Source organism: Protomyctophum bolini (assembly GCF_963924005.1).
Source record: "Protomyctophum bolini genome assembly, chromosome: 6".
Taxonomy (NCBI): domain Eukaryota; kingdom Metazoa; phylum Chordata; class Actinopteri; order Myctophiformes; family Myctophidae; genus Protomyctophum; species Protomyctophum bolini.
In genome coordinates, this window is record NC_137867.1 from 32,345,500 (window position 1) to 32,372,997 (window position 27,498).

Genomic DNA, 27,498 nt, shown 5'->3' on the forward strand with positions numbered 1-27,498 from the left:
TCAGACCCGTCTGAACTGAGTGGTGCTGTGCTGTACTTGGTGACACTTGGTGGTGTGTGCTTACACACACACACACACACACACACACACACACACACACACACACACACACACACACACACACACACACACACACACACACACACACACACACACACACAGGAATGGTTAGCACCGCTCAAAAATAAATGAGGCTAGAAGAAGAGAGGAGCTGCGGAGGAACTGACTCTTGAGAGGAGATGTGGGAGGAGGGTCCGTCGGAGGACACAGAGCCACTGGAGATGCCCGAGGAGGCGTTGGAGACGGTGGAGATGGTGGACATGCGACGCAGAGTAGAGGACATGATGTAGGGCATCACCACAGAGCCCACGCGACTCTTCTTTTTCTCCGCCAGCGAGCAGGGCTGGGTTGGGGGAGGGACACACAAATAGGATTAAACGTCGTTGAGGGAACTTGGCAGGAGAGGAGCACAGAGTGACGGGCACAAAACACTGGTCCACAACGGACTGCCTAGAGAGGGAGATTTATGGCCCCGCACCAATATAATGCACACTCCGCTTTGAATGAGAGGAGTTTGATGGGGAGGCAAGGGAGCCAATAGCTTGAGTTGGCACCCTTGTACATTAAATTGAGTTTGCGGCTGGCAACTGACCAAGGTTATGACGCCGTAATGCTTCTCAACCTTCTCCCGCAGGTCCTGGAAGCAAGTCACCATGCGGTTGTGTAATGGGTTCAGTTCCTCCGTCGACTTCTCCCCGTGGATGCGAATCCCATCTGCCAATACAGGAATCTAAGGGGAGAACGGGTGTAATTTAGCTGACGGTGGTTCCCAAACTTTTCAGCCCATGATCCAAAACAGAAATTAGATATTCGCCCCGGGACCCAAACTACTGAAAATACAAGTCTCAACGTGTCTCGAAGTGACACGTTGTGAGCTTGTAGATCAGCTATTTTCACAAATATTTGTTCTAATTTATGGAATTTCTTAGATTTTTCTTACATTTCTTCATGACATTACTGAAAATTCATTGGATTTTGTTATTAATTCATGAAAAGTTTGGCCTTTTTGGGAATGTTTTTGAAAATGTTTTCTAATAATTATAATTAAAAACCAAATGTAGGAAACAAACAATTTGTCCACAACCCACAAATGGGTCCCGAACCACTGTTTGGGAAACAGTGATTTAGCAGATCTACAAGCTCTCACCGCTTGTACAGTGTCCTGTGACTTCGCAGGACATCGTAGTACAAAGAGTATAAATTATCCAATAGTAAACATGTTCTAGCGTTCAAGGCCGACAGCGGAGTCAGCGGATTTACCTGCAGGGCGATAAGATGTTTGAGGACCTCAATTTGTTCGAGGTCTTCCGGGTGCTCGTGAATGTAGGTGTCCGTGAAAAATGCCTTTAGAGATGAAATAAAATATTGTGGAAATTTAGTAGCATTTTAGGATAACGTAAATACTAACAAATACAGCTACGGGCAGCAGTTCCAGGTTACCAGAGCGTAACTACAAGGACACTCTCTGTCTACCTTTATGAATTAAATTATTTACTACACAAAACAAGCCAGAGCAATCACACCTACTGTAAGGTTCATGAGAGCCAGGAATGTGTTGTGATCACATTTACCAGCATTGTTACCAGCATTTACTTCCAAATAAACAGAAGAGCTACTGTCTGATTAATTGTGATTCTTTATGAAAAAGTTGGCCTAACTACCTACTGAACAATCATTTACCACATTATACATTATATTCAGATCTCCCAAGAATCCTATACACAACGATGTCTATTCATTGCTATAGTATCTGCTATTTCTTCATGAAACATTTTCAGAACCACGAGTTCTGAAACAACCGTGACAAACAACGTGGAAAAAAGCAAACCTTCTCATAGTTGGAGAAGCCTCCCATGACGTGACAAACAACCTGGAAACAACCAAACCTTCTCATAGTTGGAGAAGCCTCCCATGACGTGACCAACAACCTGGAAACAAACAAACCTTCTCATAGTTGGAGAAGCCTCCCATGACGTGACCAACAACCTGGAAACAACCAAACCTTCTCATAGTTGGAGAAGCCTCCCATGACGTGACAAACAACCTGGAAACAACCAAACCTTCTCATAGTTGGAGAAGCCTCCCATGACGTGACCAACAACCTGGAAACAACCAAACCTTCTCATAGTTGGAGAAGCCTCCCATGACGTGACAAACAACCTGGAAACAACCAAACCTTCTCATAGTTGGAGAAGCCTCCCATGACGTGACAAACAACCTGGAAACAACCAAACCTTCTCATAGTTGGAGAAGCCTCCCATGACGTGACCAACAACCTGGAAACAACCAAACCTTCTCATAGTTGGAGAAGCCTCCCATGACGTGACCAACAACCTGGAAACAACCAAACCTTCTCATAGTTGGAGAAGCCTCCCATGACGGCGGGGTCAACGATGCCATTGAGCATCATGGACAGAGGGTGGACGGGGGTGGAGGGGTCACAGGCCTGCCGCTGCACCAGGTTGCTCAGCTTCTCATTGGCCAGCTCCATAGTCTCCACAGCGTTCGCCAAGGGACTGATCTCCTCCTGACAGGCAGTGGTGAAGAAAGTACTTGTTTTTTTAGTTTCTGAGCTTGTAGATCAGCTATTTTCAAATATGGCCGAAATGTATATAGGGCTGATGTGGTTAAGTAAATGTACTTTTTTAGTTAGTTTCCACCAATGCTGACAGGACATTGTCAGGAAGATGCGTAAATGACGAGAGATAACAGAGGAAGAGGAAAAAAGGGCGAAGCACAGAGAAAAGTTGAGATTTGTATTAAAACGAGTAACAAGGCTTTTGACATCACTTCTTCTTACCACAGAGACAGATTTCACTTCGAACCATTTCAGGATTCCTGGGAAGCGATAGAGGGTAATGTAGGTTGTTCTCTCGATCCACATGGTCTGTGGAGTGGAGACAGGATAGAATTATTCAACACACGAAGCTGTAATAATTTAACAAGTTTAATAATCAATCTCCAGTGTTAGGCCGTGTTGGATGGGAGTAGTAGTAATGGTAGATACAATATTCTTTCTTCATCGTGCACTCACGCCAGTTTATGAAAAAATAAACATATTACTCACTGCAAATTCATTGTCGGGGTCCTTTTCCCCTTTCCTGAAGGGTCTAGAATACTGGAACTGGTCCACTTCGTTGGATCTGTAATAGCTGTGAGAGAAAATAGGAAAAAGGAAGAGTTTATTGGATCTGTAATAGCTGAGAGAAAAGAGAGGAAAAGGAAAGAGGGGACAATTAGAATTACCAAACTATTTAGCCCTCGACCCAAAACAGAACAGAGACATTCTCCTGGGGACCCATACATCGCTTCGTGCCATGTTGTGATCTTTTATTTTTTGTTATTCATGTCCTCACTATATTGCATTACTGCTTGTTTTTTAATGTCGTTGCCTTGCTTTTCTTTTTTTTCCTCCATTGCTCTGTAAAGCACTTTGAGCTGCATTTCATGTCATGAAAGGTGCTATACAAATAAAGTTTTATTATTATTATATTCACTATAGTTATTTTCTTCTGATTTATTTTATTTCTTCATGAATTTTGGTTTAATTCATGAAACAGTTTAGCTTTTTCGAGGGGGAATATTTTGTGAAAATGTTTTTAACAAAAAACAAAATTTAGGAAACAAAAATAAAATAAAGAGAACCATACAAAAAGTGTCCGCGACCTACAAATGGGTCCTGACCAGTGTTAGGGAACCCAGTCAATTAGATCCAACCAGGCGCCATACCGTGGCCATATTATCCAGGGATCTTTATTATGAGAAAATAAATCATCATCACGTCAAGTCATCTATTGCGTACTTTAATATCTGCTCCGGAACCCCCTTGTCCTTGAACTGCTGTGGCAACGTGAGAACCGGCTTGACGGTAAAGCACTGGATGTCTGTTGTGGTTCAGTTAAGGACACAATAGGCTCGAGGAGTCAGCATCCTGCTGGGGCATCTTAACCCATTCTGACCTGAGATCAGATTCATACGAGGTTTCCACTGGACACACACTGGTCTGATGAACCCATTCTGACCTGAGATCAGATTCTAAAAATGTCAGTCGTTCTCCGATTTAAAAAAAAATAGCAGACCTACAAGCTCGTAGCGCGCCACTCGGTGGCGCGCTATGAGCTTGTAGATCTGCTATTTTTCAATAGCTAAAGCATGACATGATGCCAACACCAAAATGGGTTCCCGGTCTGAATGGGTTAATAATAAACTAGAAAAAGTGCCCCTCGGCACAGGTCTCCACCAGGGCAGGTCAGGCTGTGGCCTCCTGGTGGCGCTATAATAGGCCAATGTGAAAAAGGTGCCAGGGAGTAGTTGCCAGTCTCCCCCCCCCCCCCCCCCCAACATTGATTGATTATTTTACAGAGTTATACAGAGTATTCTGTCTTCTCTCCCAAGCTTGACGAATGAAATCTGCCACAACAAAAGCTCCTTTAGCAAAAGATATCTCCATATTTTCAGAATAATTTAACTCAAGGAAATCCCAACAGATAGAAGACATCTTGTTAATTAACCAGTATTTATCTTATGTCATCATATTCAGGGCAATAAAACAAAATGTAAGGCCATAGTATCCAACAGCAAAGTACTCCAGCTGGGGCCGCATAGCATGCATTATGTTTTGATATAACACGTTTTTGTGTGCCGCCAAGTTTAAGTCTAAGGATACGCTGTCCTGGGGAGTTGACGATGTTGTCACCAGGGGGCGCCGTGCTGGTCATCCGCACAGCGATGGGGAACTGGGAGAGCAGTTTGAGGCTGAAATCTTCCAGCCACTCGTACTCCTTACCTCGGTAGATGAAGATCTTGTTCTGCAGCACCACATTCATATTAGGGAACATTATAAGGAGTGACAACAACTCCCATTTGAATAGAATATTACACGTCAACATGTATTACATTGTATTATACAAAATATAAGTGTGGCAATCATCTACAGCTATGTGGCAATCATCTATTCTACAGCTATCTATCTATAGCCTGGTTGACAGGATAATATAGTTTTCGAAAGCAGTGGCATACATCTACTGTATGACTTGTATTGCACCTTGCCCCGAGTAGCATTTGAAAAATCCAACTCACTGGATAAGCAGAGCCTCAAAAGACTTACATTATTTCCACTAATTATTTTCTTTGAAAATAAGGTTGCCTTACCCGGAGGAAAGAGGGGAAACCAAGGCCATAGTATCCAACAGCAAAGTACTCCGGCTGGGGCCGCATAGCATGCATTATGTTCTGATAGAACTGGGCTTGCTGTTTCTGTGCATGGCAGTAGAGAAATGGGAAAGCAAAGAAATGTTTATTACAGATATTTTTATGTATTATTTAGCAACAATGAAAGTTGTTGAGCTCAAAGTAACAACATTTTCAGAAATTCAGGCGAGGACCTGTGTGGATCAGTTTGATCTGATCAGGTTGGATCATTAACAGACAGAGGTTTTATCAAGAGTGCACATAAAACAGCTCAGACCACTGCCACAGCAGGCGCCGTCTGTCTGTGTGTGGAACTGGGCTGGCTAAAAGGGATTGCACACAATTCTGACAGCAACTCTTATCTCTTTCCCATTTCCTGGAGTTGTTTTTTTACATTGGCTTGGACATGCCAATGTAGTCTAAACTAGGAGTGATGTTACAGTATGTGATGTTAAGACAAATTGAGTTACCGGGTGGCGGGTGCATCATAGACAGTCTTTGCTGGCACACCTAATTGAAAATACAACCCAGTGTGTCTTTCAAAGTTAATGTGATTAACTTCAGCTGTGTTTAAGCCATCCCATGAAAAGGGTCCATGTTTAGTTATGTGCATTTGTTTTTGTATATATTTTTAATTTATGCATTATTGTTTACTGAATATCCCAAAGCAACAGACTAATTACTATGGAACATCTTATCGTGTATAGTTTGCACATAAAACGAGAATCACGTAGTATGAATTGCTTGTATAAGAACTTTGCATTTGCACTACCGTCGATTAACTTTAGCACAGATTTGAGTTATTGACTCTAGGCATGCATTTTCTTACGTATATTTATTTATTTTTGGCAAACACTGTCTGCATACCAAATCTCTCCTTACAGGACAATACTATACTGTAGCTTTCGTTCAGTCAAACTTATTTAGATATAACTTCATGGCAGATTGTGCTACTTTTGTGCTTTTACTCAAGTGAATGTTGAATACCGGACTTTTACTGTATTTCTATATGGCCATTTTGATAATTTTGCTTAAGTAAAACATTTGAGTACTTTTTCCACCACTGCTAATTAGTATATACTACTAGAGGGCGGCAGTGGGTCAGGGGTAGAGTGGCCGGATGGGAACCACAAGGTTCCCAGTTCGAACCTGGGAGTTGGCGTCGAAGTGTCCTTGAGCAAAACTCTGAATCCCTAATTGCTCCAGATGAGCAGGTTGGTGACTTGCATGGTTTCCCCCTCCATCGGTGTATGAATGTGTGTGTGTGTGTGAATGGGTGAATGCAATGCACAATCTATGTAAAGCGCCTTGGATGAAGGCGCTATATAAATGCACCATTTACTATGAATAGGTTTTCTTACCAGCAGCTGACTGAGCTCCATATAGTCAAACATGTGGATCTCATGCATCTTTGCCAACTGTTTTCCCATCTCTATGGCCTTCTCCCACATCTGAAAAGACATGTGCGCTGCTCAATTAGCGGATTAAAAAAACCCCACATGAAACTTAAATGAGAGGAGAAAACAGCATAGTGTAATGATGCCCCATCTGTCAGTCTCTAAGGTCAGTCCTCAGTTAACGCACGCATGCACGCACGCTGCCAGGTTGTTAAGTGCAAAAATAAATAAATGAAACAACTGACAAGAAGCTCTGTAGTAAGTCAACAAGTGAAATATGGTTGTAATGCATCCAAAGAGCAGCATAGTTAATTCTGACTAGCTCTTGTGACAGTAGCTCATAGGGGTGGCCTCCTTCATGTTCTGAAGAGGTTTGTAGGCTAGGAAGTTAAAAGGTCATGAAAAGGTCATGAAAATCCCCGTCTCAAAACAACACCTGGATATCAGCTCAGATCAAAAATGTGTTTTAGTGAACCCTAGCATCCCAATTCTGGGCATGTCATAACATTATGCAAAGATATGCAAACATTCAATGAAAATAGAGATGCGTTGTGAGCTTGTACTGTAGATTGGCTCTTTTCTGTGAAGATATTTGGTGTAAAGAGAAAAAAGAACGGACCAAGTATAGATGTCTAGGCACTAGAGGATCCCGGTCAAGAACGTATAGGGTTTAAAAATGGTTCATGCTTACCTTGCCCTTGTCTAAGTAGCACATGATCTCCTGAAAGAGCCTCTCTTTCAGCTCCTGCTGGGTCCATATGTGTTGCCCGTCACGAGGTATCAGATGGGGCGCACATGGCTTGTCAGACCACTGACAGGGACAGGAAACACATTACTAGACATTCAACATTTAGACGGGCAGCGCCTTTACTACCATTTTAATTCTTTAAGACCTTGAACGCATCTGTGTCACTTTAACCAGTATTACATTAGCTGTTGAAAAATAGCTATTTTTGAAAGATCGTGAAAATGTGTGCAAATCTTTGAATATACTACATGTATACTCTTTCCCAGCAAACATTTTTAACTCAAATATTTTAGGGATGCACAATATAATTAGTAGTATAATCGGAATCGGCCATAAAAATGCCATATCGGTATCGGATTGGTCTCAAAATAATCCAGATTAAAATAGCAAAAATAAAAGAAAATGAAAAATGTAATAATTCATCAATGAGTTGAATATAAATCAAAGATGTCTACTACCTCTAGTCTAGAACAAAAGCCAAATCAAATATGATGTAGAATCCTAAGTAAAAATAAACTTTAATTTGTGTACTCATCTCATTCAGTAGTCATTCAGACCCTTGGAAAAGAGTATAGGCTATTTATTGATTGATTGATTGAATACTGTATTAACAGTCTTTGGGCCAAGCCCCTAGGGCCTAGGCTTTTTTCCATTATGGTCCTCTGTATAATATCGGAATCGGTCAGAACCGGTATCGGCAGATATGACCCTGCAAATAATAATAAGATGGGGTCTGCGGACAAAGAATACATATCATTCTGGGGGTCCTTGACATGAAAACGTTTGAGCACCACTGACAGAAACATAGGTTTTTCAGAAAACTGGTAGGATTTAAAAAGACATTCGTAGAATCGGGTCCTCAGGTCTTAATGGCTTAATAATATATATTTTCAGTAATTTCATGAAGAAATCAAAGAAAAAGCAAATAAATTCCATAAATTAGAAAAAAAATGTTTAAGTAGTAGTGAAAATAGCCGATCTACAAGCTTAAAACGTGTATTTTCACTAGCTTAGGTCCCCGGGGAGACATCAAATGTCTCCTTTGGGTCACGGGCTAAAAGGTTTGGGAAGCACTGGACTATACGAGACCTGCTCACCTCCAGAAGCTCAGCATGCAGCAGCAGAGTGTAGGCTGCCTCCGTGTAGTTCTCACAGTCCAGGTGCAAGTCTCGCAGCTTGTAAAGGTACCTGGTTGGTTTGTGAGAACAGTATACCGTTAAGCAAGAGTGCCAACATATCCTACTCAAGTTGAAGTACAGTACTGTTACTACTTGTGGGTCAACTCAACATCCTTCCAACCAATCCTTCTCAAAAGACTGCACTATGATGGAACTAAGCAAGCCTGATCTGTGTTTTTAAATTGCTGTGTGATCCGGTCTAGAAAAAAAACGTTGTGGTTTCCGGCTTTTTCTGTGTCGCTTTTTTTTGGTCCCCCCGTTTGTTTTTAGTCTCGCTAGTCGCTACGAGTTGGAATAAAATATGGATATACCAAACAAACTATTCCAAGACCTACTTGTCAGATTCATACGCCACATCAAGGCTTTTATTATAATATTTTATTTATCATAAACCCGGAAATAAATGCTTCCCAGGCTATGATGGAAGAGGTTCGAAGAAACACTTCAATGGAATCTCATGGTTTTTCCATAACAGAACAGCATAACTATCTCTTGTAGAGTACGATACATAATCATAACAGAACAGCATAACTATCTCTTGTAGAGTACGATACATACTGTATAACAGAACAGCATAACTATCTCTTGTAGAGTACGATACATCATCAAAAATCGAGTAAAGCAAAAGTAAAATGACAGATTTTAAATTTCAATAAAAACGTACAAAAAAGTACGATTTCCAAACCATCTGTGGGCCAACCAGTGTGCTTGTTTCATATCAACCCACTGTGTGGCCAACCAGTGTGCTTGTTTCATATCAACCCACTGTGTGGCCAACCAGTGTGCTTGTTTCATATCAACCCACTGTGCGGCCAACCAGTGTGCTTGTTTCATATCAACCCATTGTGAGCCAACCAGTGTGCTTGATTCATATCAACCCATTGTGGGCCAATCAGTGTGCTTGTTTCATATCAACCCATTTGTGGGCCAACCAGTGTGCTTGTTTCATATCAACCCATTGTGGGTCAACCAGTGTGCTTGTTTCATATCAACCCATTGTGGGTCAACCAGTGTGCTTGTTTCATATCAACCCATTGTGGGTCAACCAGTGTGCTTGTTTCATATCAACCCATTGTGGGCCAACCAGTGTGCTTGTTTCATATCAACCCATTGTGGGTCAACCAGTGTGCTTGTTTCATATCAACCCATTGTGGGTCAACCAGTGTGCTTGTTTCATATCAACCCATTTGTGGGCCAACCAGTGTGCTTGTTTCATATCAACCCATTGTGGGCCAACCAGTGTGCTTGTTTCATATCAACCCATTGTGGGCCAACCAGTGTGCTTGTTTCATATCAACCCATTGTGGGCCAACCAGTGTACTTGTTTCATATCAACCCACTGTGTGGCCAACCAGTGTGCTTGTTTCATATCAACCCATTGTGGGCCAACCAGTGTGCTTGTTTCATATCACTCACCGGATGTAAATGTCCTCTCTCTTCTTTTCTTTGTAGAAGTTCTATTAAAAATGGAATAAACAAAATACACTTCAACATTTATTTATTACTCATTTTGTATTAACCAGTTCACACTGAAAGCAGGCTAATAAGCATTGTACTGTAGGTGTATACACCTCTGGTTAACTGGTAGCCCCCACCCCCGGCCAGTCAGCCTGTGGACCGTAACAGAAGTGGTTGGAAAAGTACTCAAAATGTTCAATTATCAATACTACTTTACTTTACCAAGTAAAATTCTGAGTACTTCTGTATCAAATCTGTATCTGTATCAAAATGTAGTACCAAAAGCACTCATTATGTAGAATGTCCCGTTTTCAAATGTATAAAACCCTTGGCGCTTTGAAAAATAGCAGATCTATAAACTCACAATGTGTCGTGATGAGACACATTGTGAGCTTGTAGATCGAGGAGACCCTGGGGCAGACCAAGGCGTAGTTGGAGGAAACACATCGAGGAAACACATCGACTCACTGGCCTTGGAATGTCTCGGGATCCTCCAAGAGGAAGTCACTAATGTTGCCCTCTAGAGGGAGCTCCGCACTCTGGTGGAGCTGTTGCCCCCCCGACCCGATTACGAATAAGCGGTTGAAGATGGATGGATGGATTTGCCTCTGAGACATAGTGGTAGTAGAGGTAAAAGTACTGAAAACTGGAAATACTCCAGTAACGTTACAGTACAGTACAGTACTTCCACCACTGCGTACCAGAACGTTAACGGTGCAGCTCATGTGGTGCTCTGGGTGTGTGATACGTACCAGAACGTTAACGGTGCAGCTCATGCGGTGCTCGGGGCTCTCGTCCTGGGTGATGGTCCGGTACGCCAGCAGTTTCTCCAGCAGGCTGCTGAGCAGCAGAGCCAGCTCCTCTCCGGACAGGGACAGGTATCTGTGGCGCCGACAGTGCTCCAGTAATCTGCAGAGCATAAGAGAACCCAGCACTGTGACAGGTATCTGTGGCGTCGGCAGTACTCCAGTAATCTGCGCAGAATGAAGAGAACCCAACACGCCGCACCGACCCAAGTCGTTTTGTCCTCAAAATGGATCATTAATAGTAGAGCTCAACAGGGAAGGAAGTGCATCTCTTCTACTGTTAACGACCACATCATGCGGAGAATCCGGCTGTTTCTCTTTTGAAATGGCATGCAACACTGATGGTACTTCAGTCTTGTTTTTTTTTCAAAAAGTGGGTCTAAAAAGTGGGCACCCTGGGTCACCATTTTGAAAGACACATAATGTGTTAACAAGCTGCACCAATGGGCTCCTAGAAGCCTAGGTTTATATATATATATATATATATATATATATATATATATATATATATATATATATATATATATATATATATATATATATATATATATATATATATATATATATATATATATATATATATATATATATATATATATATATATATATATATATATATTATATATATATATATATATATATATATATATATATATATATATATATATATTATATATATATATATATATATATATAATATATATATATATATATATATATATACTATATATATATATATATATATATATATATATATATATATATATATATATATATATATATTTTTTTTTTTTGTAGTTAGCCTTTTACCGTTTCAAATGTGCGTGCTGGGCTGAAATTGTGTTCACACTGCATCATGTCAAAGAAAATGGGAATGGTGGCCTTTCTCAGCTCAGGCTCTGGAACCAACGTGGCCTCTAGAATGGGCCCCACCATGGCAGGGATGAACTTCATTTTGTGGGGCCCTGAGAGAAAGCACAGTATAACCCATTTAGACCTGAGGCCGATTCGGAAAAATGCCTGGAAATACCCATGTCAGTTGTTCTCAAACATTTTCATGTCAAGGACCCCCAGAATATATATTATTGAGGGGCGCTAGCCCCTCCTATATACAGGTTTAATGTTTGTTTTTCCTTAAACAAACATTAAAAATACCATTGACATGGACAGAGTTTATTGTTTGTTTTGTCCATTTTGTCTGATAATGACATAAAAAAAGATGTATATATACATTGGTAGAACAGCGCCCCTCACTTCACACGGGTGTATATATATAAAATTGGCCCCGGACCCCAATCTCAAAATATATTGTTCCAGGGAAACCCCCAGAAGCAAATATTTGAGTTAAAAATGTTTGCTGTGAAAGAATATATGTTAAACAATGTGCACGTTTTTCAAGCTACGAGCTTGCCGTGCTACAAGCTTGTAGATCTACTATTCTTCAATAGCTAAAGTATAACATAATGCTTAAAACACCAAAAGGGGTTCCCGTCCTGAATGGGATAATCATCCAGGGATATTACACACAGTGTAATTTCAGAAGGCAATAAGCTGCATCTTCACTTCTCAATAAATATGAGACAAAACTAATAAAGCGGTAAACAAAACCAACAAGGCACTGTGAAACTGGACAGTAAAACAATATTGTTTTGTTATTATTCTTATTACCGCTGGCCAGTGAATAAACAGTTCCGCAAATCTCTCTTGGAGAGTGCAATATTTTTAATGGACGAGTGCAAAAATATTCACCTAGATTATACCACATATCCCCCATCTTAAATCCAGTGACTTTCCTCATGTCTCCATACCTGTAGAAAAAATAATTTTAAATGTTACTCAACAGTCAAATAGAGAATGAATTAACATTAACTTTATCGATCCCCAAGGGGTAATTGTGATGTTATATTAGCACGACTAGGAAACCAATAATAAAAACATACTTGTTCAGTATCTTATTCCGTTTCTCCTGAGAAAAGGATTCCAATTGCAGTGACTTGTGGGTGAGGAATGCCACGGTCAGATGAAAGAAGTGATTCCACAGCTGCAAGGGGAGCCAGATTTTCAAACATAATTACCTTGTCATAGCATTGCCTTTCTCGATTACTAATTAATTAGAACCTGCAAATAATCCAAACATACATACACTCATACAGTACAGTACATACATACATGCATATATATACAGTGGTGGAAAGTATCTAAGTGCATGTACTTAAGTACAATGTTGAGGTATTTGTGCTTTACTTGAGTAATTCCAATTTCCAATACCTTTACTTCTACTCCAGTCTCCACTACATCTCAGAGGCAAATATTGTACTTTTACTCTACTGCAATTATTTGAAAACTTTAGTTACTAGTTACTTTGTAGATTTAGATTATTATTACAAAACATACATTAACCACTTAAGCCTTATATACCTTTTGACTTGATTTGAAAATAGCTGATCTACAAGCTCACAATGCATCGCATCGTGAGGCATACATAAATACATGCATTCATGCATTCATGCATACATACATACCTGCAATTCAAAGTGAGCCTGGTCTAGGAAGTACATGTTGAGGACCTCAGAGTACTGGTTGATGGCCCTGCGGAAAACCTGCATCTGCAGCAGGTTCATGGTCATCCAGTCAGCGGGGAAGACATTCCCCATCAGGTCCTTAAACATGATGAATGTCTCCATGAGAAAGTCCTGAAGGCAATGGAGGGGAGAGCAGTTAGTTTAACATACATCTTATGCTTCGGGCATTTAAGCTGGCATTCTCATTCAGACTATCCCACTCAGAACAGGTGTAACTGCAAAACGAGCCTGAATAAATTCTGAGACTGCAAACATTACAAAGAAACCAATAGTAAGGAGTTTCACAATCAGGCCCTTAAACATGATGAATGTCTCTATCAGGGAGTCCCAAGGGCAGAGAAACAGCAATCAGCTTAACACAGGGGTATGTTTAAGGCCTTTTAAGCTGACACACTTATACAGTGTGGCTTTGAACAGGCACACAACTGTAGCATAAACTTCATGTGCATGTAGGTCATTAACACTTCAAGAGGCCAATATAGTAAGAAATACAAAGGTTAGTCTAAAATAGATGGCTAGATAGTTCCTGTGATCCTAAAATGATCATGCGAGGCAGATTGTGCTACGGATAAGAAATAAGAGACAAGAACTGAGAAGTGGTATAGAGTGATTCTTTGTCAAATAAAGACGAGCGCAAAATGAGAAGAGGAAGATAACGGGGATGAAATCGGTTGGATGGTGAGACGCTGTTATTTGTTTGTTTGTATACACACACATAGTATATGTATATATAATATCAGTATACACACACAAACTCAACTCAAACTTTTTTTCTTTTTTAAACATGACCAGGTCAAGCAAAGTGATATACAAGTTAAAAAAACAAAGAGTAAACAATGCAATATAAGCAGACATTAGCATACAATGAAATAAGCACAAACAAACAATAGCACCAGTGAGTGAAAACAGGGCTACATCAGCCGACTGTCACTGAAGGCCCGGGAAAAGAAATAAGTCTTTAGCAAGGATTTAAAATAGCTATGGACTGCACGGCTCTGATGTGTATAGGCACATTATTCCTGAGCTGCAGGGGCTCTGGAATAATGTATGTATGTACACACTGTATAATACTATAGTACACTATATGGGCTGCAGAGATTCATTATTTTCTTAGCGATTAGTTTCGTTAGTTTGTCTCGAGAAGTGCGTTTTTATCTCCACCAGGCCGGAATGGCTCGGGGGCAGCTATACAGTATGTGTGTGTGTCCGTGAGCAGCTAATTGCGAGTGCTGCATGGATTATTCAGCATAAGGCTTTGAACATTTCTTAATTTTTCCCCTGAATTCCTTGGATCATGTCATGACATGACTACTAGTACTACTACTACAGATTTTATCCAAAACTCAAATAGATACTAAATCTACTAGGGATTATCTCTGGTGTTATGGTCACTCAAGATTTATTAGTCAGATATGTCATATGTCATATTCCACTCCTTGCATTCAGTACTCCCTTTAAGGAGCGCCACAAATATATTAACTTGATAAATCACAATTAACTCACCGTTATGTTAATCACGATTAATTATTTTAATCGCAATGAATCGCATAATTATTTATTTTACCTATATGGCCTACATACTGTGTATAGTTTAGGTCAGGATACAGCTCTCCATGTCCGTCAGCATGCTGACAGGACCTGGAGTGACGTGTCCATTGGGTCCAAATCAAGTCAAACCAAGACTATCAGATCTGGCTGATTTCTGATTCGGTCTGATTTGTTCCCTTTCTTTTCACCATGCTCTTGTTACTTGAAGATTCTGGACAGTATTTGTATGCATTTTTGCATAAAGCAAAGCACTTGTCTACGCCCATGTTGATGAGTGTTAAAAACTTAAATAAAATATCTGTTTATGGTAGATTTAGAACAAATAAAAAATATGCGATTAATTTGCGATCAGCGATTAATCAGATTAAATATTTTAATCGATTGACAGCCCTAAAAAAAAAGAGAGAGAGTGAGAGAGAGAGAGAGAGAGAGAGAGAGAGAGAGAGAGACACGCACACACACACATGAAAATGCCAAACTTAAAGGAGCCAGTCCAAGGGATCTCACCAACAGCTAAGGAACAGATAACAGTAATGCAGGACAATGTGAGTCCAGTGACATCCTTATCATGTCAGTCTGATTCGTTGTGTTAAATGTCTATAATCAATATTCACTTAAGAAACGGTAACTAGCCCAGGTGGTTCGATGCCAGCAATTGACGAGATGCCTCCGGAACAGATATAACCAAGAGGGGTGGTGGGGAGGGGACGGCACACTTACAATGATATCTTGTCTGGTCTTGAAGGTGCTGATGTAGTGGGCGTAGTGCAGGTCATCCATCTGTCTTAAGATGGCCGTCATGCAGGCAAGGTAGACGCCCTGCCCAAATCACAGAGAGAAGCCATATCATAGTCTGATGTATGCGTCTGCGACATGTCGCTCAACAAAACAAAAGTTGTCGAACAATACGCCGTGTGACATTTTATAGAAGTGTGTTGTGTTTAATTTCATTGTCCAGACAATCAGTGCCTTACAATGAGAAGTGAAGATCTGCTCATGCTGATGACGGTGCGATTTACTCTGCGAAGCAACCGCTCCATTATCATCTGGACGTGGATCCTGGTGGGACCCTGCAGCAACAAAACAACAAAACCTGTGTATTATATTACTATAATTTAAAACAAAATAGGATTAGGGTTCGAGTTGGAGATATGCCTGATTTGTATAGTTACGTGCAGGAGTCGCACATCAATAGCTGATCTACAAGCTCACAATGCATATGTTCAGTGTGTGACACCTCAAGTAAGTACAGTATAACTCTGTCTTTAGGTTGTTGTTCAAAAAGGTCAAATCGGCATTCATAATCGGCATAAAATCTTGACTTGCTCAGCCTCACGCTAGGGCAAGAATTACATGACAAAATTCCAGGCCTGACTCACATGTACAGTAATACAAAGGCGTACGTGTGCACATCTACTGCATGTTCATGGTAGTTAACCCATTAAGATCTAGCTGTTGAAAAATAGCAGATCTACAAGCTCATAGTGCGGTACAGAGTGCCACACTACGAGCTTGTAGATCTGCTATTTTTTGAAAAATCTTAAAAACGTGTGCAAATCTTTTAATATATGTTCTTGCACAGTGAACGTTTTTAACTCATATCTTTGCATTTGGGTGGTCCCTGGAACAACATATTTTCAGATAGGGGTCGGCGGCCAAATACATATAACTTTTGGGGGTCCTTTTGAGAACCACCGACAGAAACAGGTTTTTCAGAAAACTGTGATGATTTAGAAGACATTTTGTAGAATGTAGTCCTCCAACATCTCACCACGTCTTTGCGATCCAAGATATCCAGCACAGTACTTAGTAGCTGGACACAGGCCTCTAGGTCGGGCTTGTTGGAGTGGTCATCCAGCTGACCACTTAACTGGTCGGTGACGAGCGGCAAGAGAACATCTCGACAGTCTACGGGGGTGAAGCAGAGACACGTTGCCATCACGGAGCTGTACATTAGCAGGTGGGAGAAACTTGTCATCTTGTCATCATGTTTTTTTTTACCATTTCCCGTTCATTTCAAGAGAAATGTTATAATGTTATGCCCATTAAGACCTGGACTGGAAGGTATATCTGTGTCACCTTAGCATTTAACCACCTTAACCATTATTTTAAACTTTAAGCCGTTGAAAAATAGCAGATATACAAGCTCACGAGCTTGAGACATCTTGAAAATCTTTGAATCTTTCACAGCGAACACTTTAAACTCAAATCTTTGCTTCTGGATCAAATTATTTTGAGATGGGGGGTCTGCGGCAAAGTATATATCATTCTAGGGGTCCTTGACATGAAAAAGTTTGTGAACCACGGACATAGAAACATTCGTTTTTCTGTAAACTCTGAGGTCTTACTCTTAATGGGTTAATCTAGCCATGTTTTTTTTTTGCCATTTCCTTCTCATTTCAAGAGAAATGTTATTAGACTCAAAACATGTTTGAGCCTGCTCCTACCTGGCTGTCTGAAAAGGTCACTCTCTACCATTTTACACATGCAGCCCAGCTTCTGCCGCACGAGCTGAGCGTCAGGAATACTCTCTATGAACTTGGTCAGGAGAACGCTAGAGGAAAAAGACGAGTTATGGTAAAGCAGTGGAAAATGCTACGATATCAGAAGCAGTTACGAGTCATACATTATGAGAGGCAGAGAATTAGGTTGAAGTTGATAGGATTCAATGCATTGTTCGTTTGGAATTTTGAAAAGCTGCATCCACAACCGGCTGAATTTTTGAGGCACGTTGTATTTTGAAAGTGCATGTGGGGTCGGTTGATTTATCACAGCAGGTACTATTTCTCATCGATGATGGACAGACATGACAAGTAATTTTACTGCAGACAGTATAAATTAAGGATAACTATTCCGTAACCCCAGTTCTCTGAGAAAATGACTGAGGTGTCTCACCATGGGGAATGCACTGCATCTGCAAACACTGCCAGTATTTTTGACTAATCTTTCAAGACCAAATTGATAGGTGATCAATTTGTTTTGATCAATCATGTTTTTGTCTCCACCAGCCGAAGGCATGAGAGTATGTTTTGCATAGGTGTGTGTGTCCGTCCGTCTGTTACCAGCTAATCTCCGGCACCGCTGACACGGACGATGCCAAACTTTGTACACAATTCAATTCAATTCAATTAAAAGGGCTTTATTGGCATGAGAAAACATACGTTTACATTGCCAAAGCAGTACACACACTCCCTGGATGCCAACAACGAACCTCTGCCCCACATTTTCCAGAACGGCCTGTTATAGCGCCACCATGAGGCAGCGTTTCACATTTTTACCTATAACTGCACCGATCTGCGTGAAACGTTGCATGCACACTCCCTAGAGGCCAAGGACAAACAATTTGATCTGCATTTTCCTCTCCTCCAGATTCTGTCGAAAAATCCCGCAAATTGTTACACAGTATATCTATAGTCATGTGCTCAAGACGTATCTGTCCGATATTTCACATTCCATCCTAATTGGCTGCTTGCAGAATTGTCCCGTTTTAAACAAAAAGCCTTAAATCATGAATGCAGCATGTAAATTTCACGCACTTTTTTACTAGACTGAGGAACAAATCCCACCCTTTTCACATTGGCCTGTTATAGCGCTACCAACAGGTAGACACATTTTTGGAACAAAATGCCTCAAATCATCCAATTGCCATCAAAGCGTAAGAAGAACAATAGCACCACCAGGAGGCCATAACTTGACCTGGCCTGGTGGAGACCTGTGCCCCGAGGGGTACTTTTTCTAGTTTCCGGTTGTTGTCTGATCCGTAGATTAACTCACAGGTAGCGGAAGAACGCCCTATACCGTAAACACTGAAAACACCAAATGACGTTGTCTATATATAGTGGTGAAACGTTGGATTTGAAATTACGTCCATAGATGTCATTGGCTCGGTGCCCTCATTCAAAATAAGTTCTACTCTTCCTCACCGTATGCTTTTCAGCTCTGCATTTTGCAATGTCAAACATTCCATGGTATGAGCTTGCGGGCTTTATTGGTCTGCTACTTCTTTCAGCCTTGTGGGGAAACTTGGCCAGAAGGAATATCCTTCATTCTTCAAGAGATACTTCGATACACCCTTGTTGTAATTAAGAGTAGATATTCTCAACAGCATCCAGAATATCTTCCTCGCTAGCCGCAGCTGTTGCCAGTATTCGACAACAGGAGAACGGTGTCTAGCTGCTCAGACCAGCTAGGCCAGTGGTTCCCAAACTATTTAGCCCGTGACCCAAAAGAGAAATACAATGTCTTCCAGGGACCCAAACGAGTGAAAATAGCAGATCTACAAGCAGAGCAGATAGCAGATTTATAAGCTGACGCATACAAATGTGTCCGCGACCCACACATGGGTCCTGAGTCCCAACCCAGTGTTTGGGAAGCAGTGAGCTAGGCAGCCTCCCTTATCAGGTTGCAGCCAGGCAGGTTAGCCTGCCAGGCTGCCACAGAGGCTCTTTGAGGTAAAAACAGCCACAGTGTTCACAGGAGCAGAGAGAGGAGGACAGTGCTGCCTGTAGGGGCATGTTACAACTCGAGGCATGAAACCCACGCTGTATGAGTGTCCATCCCTGAGACTTCGCAACCACCAGGAGCACAGTATACTGTATAGGGACTGGCAGAAACACACAGTAGCCAAGTGAGAGGCTATTAGTGTGTAACTACACGAACACTGTGTCAGTTGCGTGGTGGCAGCCAATGCGCTCAGCCTCAAACTTCTAACACTTACACAGTCAAGGGAGTAGGACGTTTGGAACCAACCAATACGGTAGCGCCCACCCAGTCACCAAGGGATTAGCTCACTTTGTTATGCTGTTAAGCTACTGTAGGCATGCAAGTTGGCAGAGAGTAGTCTGCTCGCTTTCTGAGTGAAGCAAGAAGAGCTATTTGAATGACCAGTAACACTGCGACTGCATCAGGCCCTTTTGGCTGACTGATCATGATGTAAGGTAAACGCGCACGCACGACACACACACACACACACACACACACACACACACACACACACACACACACACACACACACACACACACACACACACACACACACACACACACACACACACACACACACACACACACACACACACACACACACACACACACACACACACACACACACACACACACACACACACACACACACACTTTTGTATTATGTTAAGCCTAATGTATCTAACTCAGTTCAGTTTCTTTCAACTGGACTTCATTGAGTTAATCGGCTGTTTGGCTAGTAACCGGTCCTTATGGAAAGCATTGCTATTAGCCAGACACAAAGTGGGTCCCTATGTTTGGGCAACATCAATAAACGGGCTTCTGAGGATGACACAGAGAGCATTCCCCATAGTGAGACACTGAAAGAGTTTTGAAAGAGACCACATACTTTGCTGTAGAAGAGTACATATTGAAATTTGCAATGAGACGTGACAGGCAATTATCATATTTTTCCATTTTTGAAAAACCTGGAGGGAGTTACCTGAGCTCAATGGGATCAAAGACACTCTGAATGTCATTAATGATGCTTGGGAGGTATTTCAGTATCGCCCCCTAAAAAGACAATCAACAGTTCCCATGAGGACATGAAACAAAGTGTTTGCTGGCATCAATTTTGTTAAACATCTACATCCATTTTCTGATCGAACACAGCCAGGAATTAAACAATAGCGCTTTCTTGGCCTAATATAGAGTACCAATTTACTGTGAAAAAATGAAATCAACTAAACTTCTAAAATACCCTACCTTAATCTTCACTCCCTCATCTAGTGGTCTGTCCATAAGTGTGTTGAAGGAGAGGAAGAGTGTGCGAATGGAGTTGAAGAATGCATCACCGTCCTCACTGTGCCCATAGAACCTAAAAGACAAGCACATGTCAGACATCATGTTATATACGGCAACTGGTGGTGTTCACCAATAAAGTGATTGTTAAGATACATTCAAAAGATGCTTGCTGATAACTTGTGATGGGTTACTGTGGTGAGGTATCCAGGGAGTTAGTTTGCTACCTTTCTTGTTTACTTCTTAGTATGTATCTTAGTTAATACACCGGTATTGGTAACTACTACACAAGTGTTGATAAGTAATCCCATATAACATTCTTAAATCACATGATTGTAACAGCAATGGTCCAGATACCTTAGGTACAGAACCCGGGACTGGACAATGAATCTGAACAGGTACTTGAGGGCCTTGAGTGCTGCATAGAGTCTCTCTGAAAGGGCAGGCTCCTCAGCATGGCCAACATAGTAGTTCAATACCTTGGTCAGCTTCCTGAGAAAGTAGCAGTGGTGGAAAAGGTACTCACATGTATTACTTAAGTAAAAGTACCAAAAGTATAAAGTAATCTTTATGCAGAATGTCCCATAATTTATTTTTAAACATATAAAAATCTACAAGCTCACAATGCGTTGCATCGCAACGTACTGTATAATAATGTATATAGGAATAATGTATATAGAAATGTATATAGGGCTGAAGTGGTCACTGTAAGTTTTGTAATAATCCAAACCTACAAAGTCACTAGTAACAAAAAGTTTTCAAATAATTGTAGTGGAGTAAAAGTACAATATTTGTCTCTGAGATGTAGTGGTGTAGAAGTAAAAGTATTGGAAATTGTAGTAAAAGTAAAGTACAAATACCTCAAAATGGTACTTAGGTACAGTACTTAATTAAGTAAATGTACTTAGTTACTTTACACCATTGGAAAGTAGAGACATCAAGGTATGCCGGTAATTGTGTGTGGGTGGAGGAGATGGGCAAACATGAGAAGTGATAAAAATATATAAAGGCCTGTGGGGGTGTGTGCCACAGCAGAAAGATGGAACACTCACATGTAGGCCAAAGTGGCACTGAAGTGCTTGTTAATGTACGTTTCGAGAACCGGGTTAAAGTGCTGGAACTTGATGTCGCCAATCAGTGTGATTATGAACACCTGTTCAAGAAAAGGAACGATAAGTCAGAATCTTAACCCGAGACATACCGTTTGAAATGATAAATGATTCAGCGATAAACCACAGCAACATAAGAGTGGAACACAGGAATAAGTAAAGAACCAATACATTAATTAAATAAAATAGGCAGGCTTAGGTTCTGACACAAGGCATATGCACTGTGTCCCTGAATACTACTCTAATAAGATATCTAGTAAGATATTACGTAAGTCTTGTCAGACAAGTCAGTGAGAAACTCACCAATGCGTTGAACACCAGGGTATCATAAGTTTCTTTTTCCGAGGTCTCCATCATGATGTTAAAAAGCGCATCTAGGGTGTCCTGAAGAAACTGAGCATAAAACACATGGGCATTTTAAACCTTCTATAAAACAAACATAACGTTATTTGCTGTGAAATCTGCGAAGCACACGTTTCACCTTGACAATCTCTGCTCCCTCAACCTCCATTAGGCGCTGAAGGTTCTGCTCCAAGTTCTCAGGGTGAGATCTCCAGTTTAACAGGCCAAGTAGATCCACTGGAATGCATCACCACACCGGGAAAGATGGGTGTTAATACTTCTCCTCGTTAAAGTTTAATTTACTGCATGAGAATCAAGGTTCGGGGATGCAGCTCATTAAAACCTAATCAAATCTGCATCAATCAACATTAACACATCAGCAAATTATTAATAACATCGATAAGCAAAGTGAATTTCAAGCCACTCTTGGAAGGGAGAGGGGGTCTTGCTATCAATCCTAGACCCTGCTGCGTTGCATTAACAGCATGGACCCATCCCTTTTCTATGGAAAACATTTATTTTCTATGGCGAAAAAGTAGAGGGCCTATGCCTAGTATACACCCCTGGGGGTTCTCCGGTCAACAAAGGAATAGAGAATGTTGTGTGACTAAAGATACTACTTTAATTAATGAATAGACACTGAGCCCTACCCCACAATAGTAATTGTCCAATGCTAACTTAGCAACCGTTGCTAACCGTAACCGCCATTGACAAGGACAAACTCCGATTCATACCAAAGTAAGTCAGACATTTGCGACCCACGCCAGTGTCCCGGCCAAAGGGTCATAACATTTTTTAAATAAAAAACAATGGTGTAATACTGTATAAAACTGTGGTGTAATAGCAATACAATAATGGTCATCATGTGCACATCTACGACACTTCACAGCACACCAATACCAATGTTTTTGTACTTGAAAACAAGCTTTATTGTTGTTCATGTTGTGAAATATTAGGCTGCATGTGTGCTGTGTGTCTAATAAACATTGACATTTCCTCACTCAGTGAAGCTGTTATAATATCCCATAATGCACTGATTCGCACAGAAACGCGACCACTACGTTACCATTCTGAGTGAGTTTGGTGGAGCAGGTGAGTGTGGAGATCTGGAAGCTGTCTTTAGTCACAGGGATCACTCCTGAGTGGTGATACTGCTTCCCCGTCTGTTTCTCTCTCTCCTCCACCTCAGCCCAGGTCCCTGGCAGGGTGAGATACGCCTTTGCATCCTCTGCCTTTTTCACGTCAACCTGAGAAAAAGTCATAAAATAGGAAATTAATCTTGAAACCTACATTGATCGTTGTAGATCTAATTTGATATTTATTGATTGAGTGTGAGATTCATGCATAATCCATGCACAACTGTCAGCTTGTCAAACGTGCCATTTTGTGTGCAGTACTGTACTGTACTGTATATAAATAAAGCCAATAAACTATCTACTCTAGTCTATTTTAAAGAGCTCAGCCTATTAAAATGTATTCAGTACACAAATGTAATTAGCTAATCTTGCAGGCACAACTACCTTGTAGACGATGAGGTCATGCCTGCCATCTCTCAGTGTGGTCCCATCTCCCTTCATGAGACGGACAAAGGCCATCCCAAAGGGCTTCTCAGATTTGTCCCTGGCTAAAGGGAATATAGGAACATCAGAGGAGAACACAACTGACCACCAACAGGTTTCTGCCAAAGCTAACCACCACTTTAACTACTGTGACATTAATGCTGAAGTCTGGATATGTTGTGATTATAAACCTACTTGACCGTGATATGAGATATAATACGATATATGATGTTGTAGTTAGGTGTTTTTATTGAAAAATAAAAATAAAAGTGGGGAAAAGAATAAAATCAATGATACTGTGCTGATAAATCTCTCTGATAAATAGGAAACTCACAGTCCTGGGATGATCGGTGCCGAAACATCACCCTCAGGTGACAGCGGCACACATCCTCAATGGGTATTGTCACCTTGCAGAGGCAGGGAAGTTAAGTGGGATTGAGAAAAACGTGGATGATGTTTTTAAATTATTATTATTATTATGAGAAGCACGTTCTGTACCACTAACTTCCCCCAGACGATTATTACATTACATTACAAATCCATTTGGGGAAGTAATAGGTAAGCTTGAGACATTCTGTGGGGTGCTTCTTGTGTAGAGTATGAAAACACAACGTGTCCGTCCTGGACATAGGCTTACCTTCACCGTTTCATTCCAACATGGCTGCTTCACCTGGTAGTAAATGACAGACTTGTACTCCGAGATCCCGTCATACCCAGCCCCAGGAAATACTGCTTTCTACAAGAGAAGGGAAGGATAACATATTTACACAATATCAAGAATGACAATTTAAAGCAGGGTCCTTTCTTAACAAAGCACAACAAATGTTTATATCAAAGTATGACAATTAGTATGACCCACCGGGTGTACTGTCAGACAGTATGTCACATAAAGATAGTTGAAAGAACAAATATACATACTGTACATGATGTTAAAGTAAAGAGCAGCCTATAGATTAGTGCCTGGCATCTCACCTCCATAGGATTGCCTTCCTCGTCGTGCACACTCACAATGACCTCAACGTTTTTGGGTGTCTTCTTTTTTCCACGGTCAAACTCTCCTTGCAGCAAAGTCACATAGATATCATTCCTCACAATTCCTGAAGAAGGAGAAACAGACTTATAGATAGACTAATCGTATAGATTTATTTATTAAATGCGTTGCAGTGCAATGTGTTGTGATCTCTGCCATTATGTAGATTTCCATTGCATGACACCGCCGAGCAGTATTTAGGTGGGCATACAGAGGCTTTCTTTCAAGGTTACGAGAGTACCCCCAAGATTTATGAACCCTTATTTATATACACACACAACTACAATGCACATCTCCCTTGTCTCTGCAGCAACAACGTTGCACACACCTGGAAGGATAATTTCAGGGAATCCCATCTTCCTGACGATGGCCGTGGTGCGATCCACAAAGTGAGGGTAGTCCTTCCTGACCTGGACAAGATCACCAGGGAGGAGTTTCAAGGTCACAAACAGCCCTGTCAGGGACACGTAAGGAAATTCAATGAGCCAGAAACACAAAGGATATATACTATATGCAGCCTCATGTACAACCATTTATCTTCCCCAAACAAGACACTTCAGGTAGCGAGGCCTTCTGTATTCAGAGGGGACACGGTGTACGGTGTGAACGCCTGTCCTTTTACCCTGGCCTTTGTGATTGACCTCCCGAGTGGCAATCACTTTGTTGAAGACGGCAGCAAGAGGCTCGTTTTCTCCAATGACACGAGACGGGATGAGCGGAGACATGATGAGCTGCCTCTGTCGGATGTAGGTTTCCATGGCGATCCTGTGGAGAGGATGGAACGAGAGAGAGAGAGAGAGAGACAGAGAAATCAGCTGTCAACTTGCCTGACGGGTGACAAACAAATGAACGGTTACAGCTGCATTTGCAAGGCAACAGCTGGGAAATCTAGGTCTCTGGAGTCCCGACAAGCCTTGACATTGCTCCCCCGGCCCAACACTGTTTTCACTTTAAGTGAGGACTGTAGAACCTTGTTTTCACTGCCACCGTGGGAGATGTCTGGAGAAGTCAAATGTTTGGAGAGTACTGTGTATAATTGCTCAAAATACCAAGGGCCCTATATTCGCCATATATCCCTAAACTTATTTGCCTTTTTTAAGTGTTGCGCAGCCTAACACACACACACACACACACACACACACGTCTGCTGCAGACCTGCGTTTCATGACGTCCCCCCCTCTCAGCCCTCAGCTTCTGCTCTCTACACTGCCCTATCAAAATAAGTGTAGACATTGATAATCACACAATTTTATACATTCTATACAAATGGATTTGTGGTTGGTTTAACTTCTACATTAAAAGGATGTCGTTTTGGGCACTGAGGGCAGAGTGATTAAGGCACGTATCACATATGGGCTCTGAGGCAGCCTGACAGCGAGTTGCGGGTTCGATTCCCGAGCCCGATGGACCATTGCTGCGTGTGCCTCTCCACGACTCTTTCCCGTTTCCTGTCATTACTTTACCTTATTTGTTTATTTCGACGGGACATTACATATAAATGCAACGTAAATACACCAGATTTAGCAAAGCTTCTAGTTTACATCCGCAGTCCCCACACAAAACATAAAAACAAAACAGGCATACAGTGAAACACGTTACACTTGTAAACAAAGCCTAAAAACATACATACTGTACAAGAACAATGTACAAAGGTATAAAGTGCATCTACAACACCGTTTTATAGGGCAATACAGATTTGTAACTAAAGTAACATGTGCATAAAGTGCACTATCGTTTTCAAGAAACCAAGCAATGGCAAAGCTGCCCTCTGGCCAATGGGAAGGGGAGAGGCAAATATCCCTGGCAGCCACACAGGCTGCAGAAAGAGAGCAACGCAGCAGAGAAGCATGCTCACACTCACAGGGTGACGGGGAAGGAACAAAGAGCTCACCCCAACACAGTGCAGGGGGGAGAACCCAACGGAGACAGTGCACGGAAACAACGGCCGCGAGGCTCGAGGTTGTGACAAACAGTCATGTTACTAAAATAATAATCATACTACTGTATATGGGGGGGGGGGGTTCACAACGGAGACAGCGGCCGCGAGGCGCTGGGTTGTGACACACAAACATACACGCAATAATCCTGATAAGGGGGGGGGAGAACACAACGGAGACAGCGCTTCTTTCACCTGACAAATATCACTATGTGATCATTTCTTTACACAGATGTGTGATCTAATTTGGAACCAAATGAAACATAACATCTGGAAGTTTGATAAGGTTTCCTGTGTTACCTCATCTCTGTTCTTCTGAAATATGCTACTCTTACCGACTGTCAATTGTTATATAACAGAAATTAGATGTACTAAGCCAGGTTATATATATATATATATTTATGATGATACAATGAATTGCTGCTAAAGTATTGTATTCAAATTTCATCACACTATCATAAAATGAATAAATATATTGTAAATAAATAATGAAGATTGAATTAATGGTTTATGATGGTAAATAAAAATGGTAGTGAAAAGAAAATGGATAACATCTTTTTTTTTTCTTAAAGCTAACTTTAGATGTCAAGTACTCTTTTGCTTGTGGTCCAGTGATAAAATATGCCACACCTCCTCCAACACCTGACAAACAGCTGTTAGGAGGGCAGATGGCATTGAAACTTGCACAATATATCTTGAAATAAGATATACCGGTAAGTAACTTGCATAAGATCATTGGGTCCTTTGTTTTCTTCCTATACAGTATGGTATATCTTGAAATAAGATATAAGT

General features: G+C 41.2%; 1 protein-coding gene across 1 annotated transcript in view; it reads right to left on the bottom strand.

The window, feature by feature from the left end:
• The window catches only part of dock5 (dedicator of cytokinesis 5), a 49,229-nt gene that overhangs the window by 6,237 nt on the left and 15,494 nt on the right, over positions 1-27,498 (bottom strand). The window contains exons 12-46 of the mRNA XM_080766284.1: positions 25,393-25,535; positions 25,099-25,224; positions 24,713-24,837; positions 24,378-24,476; positions 24,075-24,147; positions 23,702-23,805; positions 23,248-23,428; positions 22,321-22,418; positions 22,143-22,232; positions 21,783-21,883; positions 21,088-21,222; positions 20,695-20,806; positions 20,432-20,502; positions 17,415-17,521; positions 16,739-16,875; positions 15,942-16,037; positions 15,688-15,786; positions 13,360-13,530; positions 12,778-12,878; positions 12,587-12,645; positions 11,648-11,802; positions 10,784-11,005; positions 9,990-10,030; positions 8,493-8,583; positions 7,339-7,458; positions 6,612-6,701; positions 5,212-5,316; positions 4,727-4,868; positions 3,863-3,944; positions 3,128-3,212; positions 2,861-2,947; positions 2,411-2,587; positions 1,321-1,404; positions 653-790; positions 228-403 (exon numbers count right to left, since the gene is read on the bottom strand). Of these exons, the coding sequence (XP_080622410.1) occupies positions 228-403; positions 653-790; positions 1,321-1,404; positions 2,411-2,587; positions 2,861-2,947; positions 3,128-3,212; positions 3,863-3,944; positions 4,727-4,868; positions 5,212-5,316; positions 6,612-6,701; positions 7,339-7,458; positions 8,493-8,583; positions 9,990-10,030; positions 10,784-11,005; positions 11,648-11,802; positions 12,587-12,645; positions 12,778-12,878; positions 13,360-13,530; positions 15,688-15,786; positions 15,942-16,037; positions 16,739-16,875; positions 17,415-17,521; positions 20,432-20,502; positions 20,695-20,806; positions 21,088-21,222; positions 21,783-21,883; positions 22,143-22,232; positions 22,321-22,418; positions 23,248-23,428; positions 23,702-23,805; positions 24,075-24,147; positions 24,378-24,476; positions 24,713-24,837; positions 25,099-25,224; positions 25,393-25,535 (4,023 nt within the window). The remainder of the gene's footprint in view (positions 1-227; positions 404-652; positions 791-1,320; positions 1,405-2,410; positions 2,588-2,860; positions 2,948-3,127; positions 3,213-3,862; positions 3,945-4,726; positions 4,869-5,211; positions 5,317-6,611; positions 6,702-7,338; positions 7,459-8,492; positions 8,584-9,989; positions 10,031-10,783; positions 11,006-11,647; positions 11,803-12,586; positions 12,646-12,777; positions 12,879-13,359; positions 13,531-15,687; positions 15,787-15,941; positions 16,038-16,738; positions 16,876-17,414; positions 17,522-20,431; positions 20,503-20,694; positions 20,807-21,087; positions 21,223-21,782; positions 21,884-22,142; positions 22,233-22,320; positions 22,419-23,247; positions 23,429-23,701; positions 23,806-24,074; positions 24,148-24,377; positions 24,477-24,712; positions 24,838-25,098; positions 25,225-25,392; positions 25,536-27,498) is intronic.